The following is a 12,014-nucleotide window of genomic DNA, read 5'->3' as shown; positions in this document are numbered from 1 at the left end:
TGGCCTGATCCGACAGCCAGGCTTTTCTTAGGAGTGCTTGTTGGGCGGCAGGGGAATCAAACACAGGGTAATGTGAGAGAGAGAGAGAGAGAGAGAGAGAGAGAGAGAATCATTATTGCACATAGCCATAGGCTACCATAATTCAATACATGTGTGTGTGTTGTGTGCCTTCAAGTCGATTACGACTTATGGCGACCCTATGAATCAGTGACCTCCAATAGCATTTGTTGTAAACCACACTGTGCAGATCTTGTAAGTTCAGTTCTGTGGCTTCCCTTATGGAGTCAATCTACCTCTTGTTTGGCCTTCCTCTTTTTCTACTCCCTTCTGTTTTTCCCAGCATTATTGTCTTTTCTAGTGAATCCTGTCTTCTCATTATGTTTCCAAAGTACGATAACCTCAGTTTCATCATTTTAGCTTCTAGTGACAGTTCTGGTTTAATTTGTTCTGACACCTAATTATTTGTCTTTTTCGTGGTCCACGGTATCTGCAAAGCTCTCCTCCAACACCACATTTCAAATGAACTGATTTTTCTCTTATCCGTTTTTCACTGTCCAACTTTCACATCCATACATAGAGATCGGGAATACCATAGTCTGAATGATCCTGACTTTAGTGCTCAGTGATACATCTTTGCATTTGAGGATCTTCTCTAGGTCTCACATAGCTGCCCTCCCCAGTCCTAGCCTTCTTCTGATTTAATTTAACATATTTCATCAAACATAGAACACACACAACGTAACAACGGTTAAAACTTCCTCTCTGGGATAAAAGGCACACTGGCCCTCCCTGTAAATTGATGCATGGATATTACAGCCATGACAGAGCAAGCACTCCTCTCCCTTACCATGCTAGGGTCTGGTTTTTTTATGTCTGGCTCTTAATTTTCTATCAGCTAGAGCCAATTTTGCCACCTGGGTAGCGATAAATACATCGCTGCCTGCTAGCAATCTAAATATCTGCTCCAGGGGAAGTCTGTTGGACGCGGAGCAAAGGGTGTAGGAGAGAAATTTATACCTTGGGGACTCGTACAGGGGGTACAGATTATGTATTTTACCTGCGGCTTCTCTCTTTTTTCTCTTGAGTTTCTTTTTTTAAAAAAAAATGTATATTATCTGTGGCCTCTCTTTCTCTCTCTTCAGCTGCCAGGCTTTCCAAGAGAGCATTTTGATGGCTCCAGAAATGAAATACTGAGGAGATGTCTCTGTGCAGGTTATTTCGCCAACATCGCCAGGAGGTAAGGGGTTTCCTCGGTACATCTGTGCCCAAAGGGGTGATTGACGGGGTGGAGTGCTTGCGCTTTTCTGTGTGTGCATGCAAGTAGGCTTTTAAAAAGGGCCTTCTCTGTAGCAGTCTCCTCTTGCGTTTTGTGCTGGTGATGTTCGCCTTCCACTGTCGGAGGCAGGATGCTTCTGAATACCAATTGCTGGAAACTGCAGGAGGGGAGAGTGCTCTTGTGCTTAGCTCCTGCTTGCGGGCTCCCCATTGGGGCATCTAGTCGGCCGCTTTGAGAACAGGATGCTGAGCTAGATGGGCCCCCTTTGGCCTGACCCAGCAGGACTTGCCTTATGTTCTTATGAATAAGAGTGAGGGAGGGGCGCTTGTGTTTACGCCCTGCCTGTGGGTTTCCCAGAGGCGTCTGATTGGCCACTGAGAGAACAGGATGCTGGGCTAGATGGGCCCCCTTTGGCCTGACCCAGCAGGGCTCTTCTTACATCCCTGTGTTACTTTTAGATCCATAGGCAAGTCATTCTGCACCATGGATGGTCATGGCAGCATGGTCTACATTCATCCTTCCTCGGCTGTAAGATCCTTCTGTTAATAATTATTCGGAGGGAGGGATTGAATGGTTGGGCCTTTTTAAAAATAAAGACGGGTTGGGGGGGAGGGAAGCCCAACAAAGGAGATTCTTTACATTCCTGACTTTATTTGATGGTATAGGGTCGTATCCCGCTAAGCTCAGCTCAGAGCAGATGCACTGAGATTAATAGGCGAAAGTTACTCCTGCCTACTGATTTCAGTGGGCCTACTCTGAGTAAGACTAAGGCTGTATACAACTCACAATACAGAATCATGACTTTGTAGAGACAGGCCGTTGTTCAGTGGGAGAGCACGTAACTTGGGTCTGCAACAAAATGTTGCCGTGCACACTCCCCAACCCCCCCACCCAAACACAGGGGTAACCAGTGTATGGCCCTCCGCATGTTTTGGGGTTACTACTCCCATGAACCCATCTCTGTTGTCTTTTGGGCGCCTACTGAAGACCTTCCTCTTACAACAAGCTTTTTACGTAGAGACCTTATCCCAGTCTGCGTCTGCGTTGGAATTGCTTTTCAATATATTTTTGAAGCTTTTTTTAAAAAAGATGTTTTTAAAACCGTTTTAATACGTTTTTAAAGCGGTTTTGTTTTAATATATTTTAATGTCTGTTTTTATGATTTTTTTAGTGTTTTTGTTTGCTGCCCTGGGCTCCTACTGGGAGGAAGGGCAGGATATAAATCTAATAAATGTTAATAATAATAATAACAACCATCCTAAACAGCATGGCCAATGGTCAGGGTGATGGGACTTGTCATCCAGCAGTGTCTAAAGGGCATCAGGTTGACTATCCCTGCCCTAACAGGAGTGTTCCCGTACAGAAATTAACAGAAGGTCCCAGGGTTCAATTCTTGGAAAACCAGCATGATATAGTGATTAGAGCAGGGGTTGTACTATGTGCAACCCTCTGCCTTTATTTCACAGGGTCCTTAATCTAAATTTCATGCAGATGGCAGGGAGGGGAAACTGGAGCTGGCAAAGAGAGAGAGAGAGAGAAGGATGGGATGGTCTGTGGCTCACTGGTAGAACACCTGCTTTGCATGCAGAAGGTCCCAGATTAAATCCCTGGCACCTTCAGGCAGGGCTGGGGAAAAGCCCCCAGTCTGAAACCTTGGAGACCCCCTGCCAGTCAGTGTAGACAATATTGAGCTAGCTAAGGTGTATGCTGCCTTATATGGAGTCAGACTGTTGGCCTCTCTAGCTACACTGACGGGCAGCAAACTCCTCAGGGTTTCTGACCAGGACGTCCCACATGCAAAGCAGATGTCACTGAGCCACGGCCCTTTCCGTGGTAGCCTTCCAACACGCAGATACACAGGGGTTATTTGATAGTTGAGTGAGTCCGGCAAGGATTTCCCTCAAGGCAGACAGTCGGATGGCTACTGGCAGAGGGTACGCTTAACCTCGCGTATAGCGATGCGGTTTTCACCACGACGCGCCTTGATTCAGGTCCTGTCGTGCAAAACCTTTCTGTGGTGGCTGCCTTGATAACTTGGAAAGCACGTGTGCCTTCTGCAGCTCCGCGAACAGGAGGCCCAGCTGGAATGGATCCTCTTCCACGATGTCCTAGTGACCTCCAAGGTTTACGTGCGGACGGTGTGTCCGGTCCGCTACGAGTGGGTCCAGGACTTGCTGCCTCGGCTCCACAAGATCGACGCGTACGAGCTGAGCAGCATGGCCCGGGAGGAAGTGACGGAAGAGGAAATGGTCAAGTGGAGGGATAAGGAGGATCTTGAGAGGCGGAACGGTAAGCCAAAGCGGGCCTCCTCTGTGGTGGCACCCCCGGGTTGCGGAATGGAACAGTAACATCTCCATGAGGTGCTTCTTGCATAATCATTGTATACCTTTCAATCAAGGGTGGGGAACCTCCGGCTTGTGGGCCAATCTTGACCCACCAGGGGGGTCCCAAGTTTTCCTACAAGGCCATTTCCCAACTATGCCCGCCTGCCCATCAGTGGTCATCATTCGATGGGAGAAAAGAGGTGAGGTTCAATCCTGCCGGGCAGTGCTTTGCCAGCACAATCCCTGTGGGGAATGCTCTGGAGCAGCAGACCCCTGCAGCCATCAGGATTGAACCCTCCGCTCATCAGCTGGTGAGCAGAGGGTTTAATCCTACTGGGAGCTGTTTCACTGGTGCATTCTCTGCTGGGAACGCACTGGCGGAGCAGACCCTACCTCCACGGGCCAATGTCCGACCCACCTGTCCCCACTTTCCTGTCCAAGTTGGCCTACAGGGATTGGGGGGAAGAAAAAGATCTAGCCCACTGGGCCAAAAGATTCCCCCACCCCTGCCAAGGCACAGGCCTTTGGTTGAATGACCGTTTCCTCCCTCCTGCTACCATTCTGTTCTGTGCTGCTGTTTTGTTTAAATTTTGTTATTGCTTAGTTTATTTACGTATTTAATGTGTAAATACAGAGGAGGCATTTTGGATTTTGAAATGGGACCAGGTAAGCGATCTTTGAGCTGCTATGTATAATTTGTTGTGTGGGTTCATCAGCTGGACAGAAAGGCCATCCCCTTGACTTTTTAACATTTATTTATTCAGATTTTATCCTGGCCCTCCTCCTGAAGGAGCCCAAGGCAGCCGACGCATCCATAATAAAACGCTAAAAAAAAAAAAAATTCTAAAAACAGTTACAGGCAAAAACATGTTCTCATCCAGTGATCTCAGGAACCATGCCTTTCAGCCATCCAATGCCTGGGTAAACAGGAATGTTTTAAAATTCCTCCTGAAAGTTAGTAACGACAGAGATGGATGCACCTCATCAGGGAGGGCATTGCACAGACGGGGAGCTGCCACTGAAAAGGCCCTGTCACAGGTCAATGCCAACTGGGTAGGCCTCAGTGGTGATGCCACCAACAAGGCCTTGCCTGTTCATCATAGAGTCCGGGATGGTTGATACTGGGGAAGGTGCTCTTTTTAGGTACTTGGGTCCCAAGCCTTCATATGCAGAGCTTGGAAAAGTTACTTTTTTGAACTATAACTCCCATCAGCCCAATCCAGTGGCATGCTGGCTGGGGCTGATGGGAGTTGTAGTTCAAAAAAAGTAACTTTTCCAAGCTCTGTTCATATGCTAGTACTAACACCTTGAATTGGGCCTGGTAGTTCACTGGCAGCCAGGGCAGCGCTTTCAGGACTGGTGACACATGGTTCCATCGGGCTATCCCACTTACCAGCTTAGCAGCTGAGTTCTACCCTAGCTGCAGCATCCGGAGCATCTTCAAGGGCAGCCCCACACACAGCACATTGTGGTAGTAATAGGGGAAAGGGCCATAGCTCAGTGCTAGACCAACTGCTTTGCATCCAGAAGGGCTACAAAAAAGGTTTCCCATCCCTGTACTAATGCAAACCCTGCAATTTTGCAAGGTTTGACTTCTGGCATGTTTTTTAGAAAAAACAACAGACGAGTCTGCAAAGAAACTAAAGAAGAGGAACGACGACCAATCCATAAAGGACGCTCGCGCACGGTACCTGGAGAGGAAGCAGCAAAGAACGCAGGAGTTACATTTTTCTTCCAAGGACACGAGCTGACCCAACAGGGGTGGCCTTGCATTGGCGGCACTCTGCAATCCCTGCCACCCACCGGGATGCGCATACTTGTTTGACCAGGGTCTGCATTGCTGGAGCTGGGAAGTGGAGCCTAGGGGAACTAGGACCCAGGAGAGCCTGAGCTGTCACCTGATCTCTTGTGTGGGCGGAGCTGCATCATGGAGTATATAAGAACGGTCTGCAAAGGGAGGGCTGCTACAGTGAAGAGCCCCCCCTCCGTAGGTTGCACCAACTATCTTTGGAGACTGTACTGTGATACAGCCTCTGTGCCCTCTGACTGAGGCAGTTTGCCTCTTGCCTTCATAGGGCAGATTGGGCGGCTCAGAAACCCTCGCAGATGCACGCAAGGATGTTGCTGCAGTGGTTGCTAAGACATGGGTGAGAGCACTGTGAAGATGATGAGGCCAAATCACAGCATATCTAAGGTGATAACTACAGTACAAACATGTGCTGGTTTAATAGCTGCGGCACACTCTCACATGCACACACACATGCACTGCTGTCACTCACACACCCTGTCTCATTTATACACCTCTCTCTAACACCCCCTCTTTCACCCCCACATGCTTTTTCTCACTCCCTCGCATGTACTTGTCTCTCACACACCCCTTTCTCACCCCCACATGCTCCTCTCTCTCTGTTTCATATACGACATGCCCCCCCTGCGTCTCTCACACACACCACATGCTTTTCTCTCACTGTCACTATCACACACCCCTCTCACACACATCCCCTCACCCCCATGTTTCACTTTCACATACACCACACGCCCGTTTCTGTTGTCTTTCTCACCCCCCACCCCTACAAGCTTCTCTCTTTCTTGCACACCACCTGTCTCACACACCCCTGCTTCACCCTCACATACACCACACACCTATCTTTCTCTCTCTCATACACACAACTCTCACCCCAAGCTTCTCTCTCACTTTCTTGCACACCATCTGTCTCTCTCTCACACCCTCTTTCACCCTCACATACTTCACTCTCATGTACACCACATGCCCATCTCTCTCTCTCTCTCACACACACACGCCTCTCTTATACCTCCACATGCTTCCCTCTGTCACTCTCACACATCACATGCCCCTCTTGCATACACATGCCTCTCTCTCCTGCATTGAATCCTGGGAGTTGTACTTTTGAGAGAAGGGCTGGGGTTCTCTAACTGAGATTTCTTTGTCTTACCAGGGTGGGGTGGAGGTTAAGAACCCCCAGTTTCCAGGTTAGCCTGGAGGAAGCCAGGACACTTTTTGAAAAAGTCAGTTTACTGTTGCTGTGTCGAAACTGGTCACAAAATTGATGGCATTGTTCTGTGATTGGGCAAGAATGCCACTTGAATAAACCCTGACATATTTTCTTATAAAAATGAATGTATTTAAATATTTATAGTTATTTTTTATGCTTCTTTCTGCACCTATTTATATTTTGGCATTTGACAATGTGACTTTTTTTTTTAAAAGACACATCTCCAAGTTAACTGTTTAAGAAATTTAAAAGCTTTTATTATGCATTAAAAAAATCTTCATGAGATATTACTTATACAGCTATATACTTCTTTCTCTAGTAACAGCTCTTGGAGGTAAAACTTCCATGCACACCCCTTTTGTTGAAAAGAATATGGGAATGATTTTTTTTGTATGTGTGCATTTGTCATAAAGATCTGACAGCTCGAGCTCTCTTTGCTACATCGCTGTGTGTGTATAATGATGGTTTCCTTTCAGGGTTTTTATCAATCTTGGCTGCATCTACTACTCCCATTTTAGAGAGAAAGAGACCTTCACGCAGCCCCCCGTTGCGGTTAGTCAGTGCAGTTCCTTTGTGTGGCCTTTTTAAGAACGTATGCTTTGTGCTGAGTCAGTCCCCTGGCCCATCTAGTTCAGTATTATCTACACTGACTGGCAGTGATTTCACGATTTCAGACAGGGGATGTCCCCAGCCCCACCTAGGGAGAGATGCCAGGGATTGAACCATGGATCTCCTGCATGCAGGCAGATGCTTTGCCACTTTAATCTTTGGCGGCTTCAGACCCTGTTTTGAGAGGAGCCCTTTCTTTGCAGCCCAAAACCTTTCAAAGCAGGGATGGCAAACCTGTGGCCCTCCAGATGTTGGACTCCCATAATGGCTAACGGCCAGAAATGATGGGAGTTGGACTCCAGTCCCATCTGGAGGGCCACAGGTTTGCCACCCTTGCATTAAAGTGGTTGGTTTGCTCTTGGGGAGGCGCTCCCTCCAATTGCTACACTCTGTGCCAGTGGTGAGGAACCTTTCTCGGTCCGAGGGCCACGTGGCTTTCTGGGCAACCTTCTGAGGGTTCCATGCCAGTGGGGAGAGGGGGGCGGGAAATAGGAATTTTACCTTTTCTGCAGTAAGTTACTTCCGTCGCAGCCCTCTCTATCCCCCATTCTGGCCAGGAAGAGTCAGTCACAGTTCTAGGGTGCATTCCAGGGAGGCAAAAAGACTCGAGGGTGTGAAGCTGGGCTGGTGAGAGTCCCAAGGGCCAGACAGAGGTCTGGAGGGCCGCATTCAGCTCCCCAGGTCTGTGGCTCTCAAGCCCTGCTCCATGCCACACCCATTTATTGGCAGAGGGTGTTCCAAAGTCTCAGGAGCTTTTCTGGGGTGGGTGGTGGGTGCTGTATTGGACAGGAGGGATGGGTAACAATCAGATTCTCTCCCTTGCACATGTGGAGCAGCTTTTGCCAGTGCAAAAGCCACCACTGGATACACTCCTAACAAATGTATTTGTTATCTGATGAAGGAGACTGTGGTCCACAAAAGCTTGTGCCTTAATAAATTTGTTATAGTCTTAAATTTTAAAATAAAGGGGGGTGGGGAGTTATTTTTATTTGTTTACTGAATTTGTATTGGCTGTCCATCATCGTTATGTTGTGAGCTCCTCTCAGAGCAATGAGCAAGTTGTTCGGGGTGGTGGTACTGCTATTTATTTGGAAGCAAGCCCCACTTATTTCTAAGTAAGCCATTTCTTCTATTTCCAATGCTCAGGCAGTGCGTGCCGTTCCTTACGCAGCCAATACGGCACTAGTTCACACACAAAAAGGCATAGGGGAAGCCCAAGAGTTTGCAGAAGTAAAAAACATATATATACTGACGAAGCAGAACTAAAGGGAGGAATGCCCCCCCCCCAAAAAAACAACAACAGTCCAGTGAGGACTGAGCATGTGCAGTAGCCACAGAATGCTGACTGACTGGTATGGGAATCTTGAACAACATTTCACATTGCAACATTTTGTTACAGTAGAGGTCCCACTTGTAATGTTTAAACATTTGTAGCTTAGTAGTCATACCTTAACGTCTTTTATCCCCCTCTCCCCCCAAACACTGGAAAGTTGATTGGAGAGTTTCTTACAAGTCAGGAAATCCATGCTGTTTTTTTTTTTTTTTAAAGGGGGAAGGAGTTTTTACACTGTACATCTCCTGGGATTAAAGTAGGTAAAGCTGTCGTGAAAGTTTCATGTAAGAAACGCGCGCCCCCCTCGCATCGCTTGCTTAGAAGCAATGCTTTTGAAGAGCCTCAAAAATGTACTAGTGCCACTGCTGAAATCCCCACTGAACTTTGAAATGCAGTTTGCCAACCAAGCCATGCACACCTTAGAGGAAGTGCATGCAAAAATGTATATGTTAGCGAAGGCAAAGTACAAAAATGCATTCTTTTAGGGAAAATTGCTTGTAAAAATGCATAAACTAGGAGAAACATGCGTTTCTCTGGCTATAATGTCAATGCTGTATAATGTCAATATTGGAGGTCACTGATTCATAGGGCCGCCATAAGTCATAATCGATTTGAAGGCATGTAACAACAACAAAATGTCAGTGTTAGTCTTACTCGGTAGACCCACTTAAGTTAATAAACATGACTAACCTTAGGTTCATTCATTTCAGTGGGTCTAACTCCGAGTAGGACTTAGCTGAATACAACCCACATATCCCACGTTTAAGACAGCAAGCAATGGGGGAGAACTGAACTTACAAATTGAGAAATGAAATACGGAAATGGATAGATTTCAAATGACTAACAAAAGTAGGTTAGTACAAATATTTGTACGGTGTTGTACGGGGTCATGCCCCCAAGAGGCATGTGGCCCCCAAAAGGTTGCCCAGAAGAAGAATCCATCCCTTGGGTTGAAGAGTCTCCCACCCCTGTAATCTCACCCATAGTAATAATTTCATGCATATTTTTCTTTAAATATCGTTCATTATTTTCTTCAGGGGACTATTCTGAGAGGGCAAGTGTATTTGAATAGGTGGTTCTTATTATATTATTAGATGTTGCAGCGTTCCATTCAGCTCTATACACTTTTTTTTTTTACTTTTCTCCGTTTTTATGCACCAACCTGTGGAACAAGGTTACCAGCCCAAGGTCATCGCCTTTGCGTGCCAAAGGTGGGATTCAAACCAGCGGACAAGCGACCTCAGGGCTTCTGCGCGCAGGCGCCATAACCGCCTACGCCATAGAGGTTTCTGAGCGCCCTGCTTCTTACGAGGGACTATTTCCATACCAAACACAGAGAACTCGGAGGGACAAGGTGAACTTCCTCCTCCTGTGCCTAGAAAGTCCACCTTGCAATTTTTTTAAAAAAAAAACACGCATCTTCCCGTGGCCCCCGTCATGTGATCAGGGGACAGAATCCCAGGTGGTTGGAGGTGGTTGTGGGGCGCGAGCACGGAAGTGACGTCACCCCTCCGCCCTGGTCGCATGATGTGGCAAAAAAATAAGGGAGGGAGAGAGACCTAGCACGGAAGGAGGCGGGGCTTAGGAGGAGGGGGAGAACCAAGCAGCTCGGATAGAGAAAGACAGATCGAGAGTGGGGGCAAAAAGTCCCTTCCGGTTCTAAGTATCCTTCCGCGTCTCCCATTGATTCTTTGCGTGGGCGGCGTTCTGATCCTTCCGCCGCTGCGCTAATCAGCGGCAGGTGAGGAGGCGGATAAGGCGGAGGGAGCCGCCGCTGTTCCTGCTTCGCCGGGCCGTTGCTCTTCCTTCTCGTGAGGGGAACAGCGAGGTGTCCTTCCGCCGAGGAGCCAGCGGGGGCTGTTTCCGGATCGCTCGCGGCGGCCTCCCACCACCGTCTCCCTTCTTCTCTGTCTCTGCCTTCCCCGCCGTTGAGAGCCGCCCTTTCTCCCCTCCGCCGGGTCCTCGGGCTCGCTGCCTCCTCCTGCTCCTCTTCTTTTCCTGTGGAAGGGCTAGTTCCCCCTACCCAGGTGTCGGGCTGGAGCCCCCAAACCCCAACAACGCGTCCGGCGCCATGGCGCAAATCCTGCCTATCCGCTTCCAGGAGCATCTGCAGGTGAGCCTGAGGGGAGTGGACCGGGCGGGGGGGGGGACGTCGTGTCGTGCCTGTGGTGAATGGCTGAAGAGGGGCAGGGGCGGCGGTAAGTTAGGGAAGGAAGGCCTCGCTTGGAGTCGGGGGGGGGAGAAAAAGAAAAGGAGGCTGTGTGCGCGTGACAGTTTTAGGCCTTTGGTGACAGAGGAGGAGGGGAGAAGTAATTGGGGAGCGGGCAGGGGTAAGTAGCTGGGTCTGAAGGGGGCGTTTGGAGGAGTATGAGAGGGGGAGGAAGGAAGAAGGAAGGCCCTGGGCTAATTTAGAAAGGGGGGAAGACATACACGTGCAAATGTGTGTTTGCATCTGTGGCTATATTATTATTTATTAAATTTATACACGCACACACACATATATGCCTGCACGTATACATTTAATAATATACCCACCACACACGCATGCACGTATCCATCTACACACACACATTCGTACATATGGGTGTGCATACACAGGTGTGGATATATATACGTGTGCGTGTATGTAAGCTAGATGAGAGAGAGCTGCTGAAAGGCGTGTGGGGGAGTTAGGGTTTAAAGGGGGCTTCTTGGAGGGGAGGCGAGAGAGTTGTTTGCATGGTATATGTGTGTGTATGAAGGAAGAGGGGAGCCGACTCTGGTAACTGAGGCTGGTGGGAGAGTGTGTGTGTGGAAGGTAGGGTTAAAGGGGGTTCCTTGAATGGTTTGGAGGGGTTAAGGAATGCCTTGGTTATGGCAGGGGGTGGGGAGAGAGAAAAGGTGATTATGTGCGTGTGACAAGTTTAGGCTTTTGGAGACAGAAGAGGAAAAGGAATTGGGGCAGGTGTGAAAGTGAATTAATAAATAAGATGGCTGGGATTAAAGGGAGCATTTGGAGGCATTGGTGGAGAAGGAAGGTCTTTGGTTAGTTTAGAAGGAGGGGGATGAGTGAGCCATGTGATAGCTGAGATAAGGCTGCTGGAAGGTGTGTTTGTGGAGTTAGGATTAAGGGAGGATTCTGGAAAGGGCGGAGGGGACAAGAGTTTTTTCGTTTGAGAGAGAGAGATGTGAAGGAGGGAGAGCTCTCTGATGGTTAAGGGCTAGTGGGAATAGGAAGCTGGGATGAAAGAGGGTTTCTTGGAGGAGTTGGGGTTGGGGTTGGGAGTTGTCTGTGGTTGAAAAGTATATATGAAGCCATCTATGTGCCAGCTGAGAGAGAGGCTGCTGTAAGTGGAGCTAGGTTTCAAGAGGGTTGCTGGAAGGAATTGGGGAGGGGCGAAGGCAAGAGTTGTCTGTGCGCATGATGCATGTATGAAGGACGGTCCTGGGTCCTGTAAATGTGGGGAAAGGGAAAAGAG

At 48.4% G+C, this 12,014-nt stretch overlaps 2 protein-coding genes across 12 annotated transcripts in view; both read left to right on the top strand.

The window, feature by feature from the left end:
* Window positions 1–6,975, top strand: part of DHX40 (DEAH-box helicase 40) — a 37,502-nt gene extending 30,527 nt beyond the window's left edge. For 8 of the 10 annotated variants that reach the window (XM_061604700.1, XM_061604705.1, XM_061604703.1 and 5 more), the window contains 4 exons: window positions 1,143–1,237; window positions 1,735–1,804; window positions 3,337–3,565; window positions 5,212–6,975. In XM_061604700.1, the coding sequence (XP_061460684.1) occupies window positions 1,143–1,237; window positions 1,735–1,804; window positions 3,337–3,565; window positions 5,212–5,351 (534 nt within the window). In that variant the 3' untranslated portion in view covers window positions 5,352–6,975. The remainder of the gene's footprint in view (window positions 1–1,142; window positions 1,238–1,734; window positions 1,805–3,336; window positions 3,566–5,211) is intronic. The other 2 variants (XM_061604702.1, XM_061604708.1) reach the window with 2 other exon arrangements.
* Window positions 6,976–10,229: 3,254 nt separating this feature from the next.
* The window catches only part of CLTC (clathrin heavy chain), an 87,512-nt gene continuing 85,727 nt past the window's right edge, over window positions 10,230–12,014 (top strand). The window contains exon 1 of one of the 2 annotated variants that reach the window (XM_061605270.1): window positions 10,230–10,669. In XM_061605270.1, coding sequence (XP_061461254.1) covers window positions 10,628–10,669 — 42 coding nt within the window. In that variant the 5' untranslated portion in view covers window positions 10,230–10,627. The remainder of the gene's footprint in view (window positions 10,670–12,014) is intronic. The other variant, XM_061605269.1, reaches the window with a different exon arrangement.

Source organism: Rhineura floridana, chromosome 21, assembly GCF_030035675.1.
Source record: "Rhineura floridana isolate rRhiFlo1 chromosome 21, rRhiFlo1.hap2, whole genome shotgun sequence".
Lineage (NCBI taxonomy): Eukaryota > Metazoa > Chordata > Lepidosauria > Squamata > Rhineuridae > Rhineura > Rhineura floridana.
This window is presented reverse-complemented; position numbering and strand designations above follow the sequence as displayed.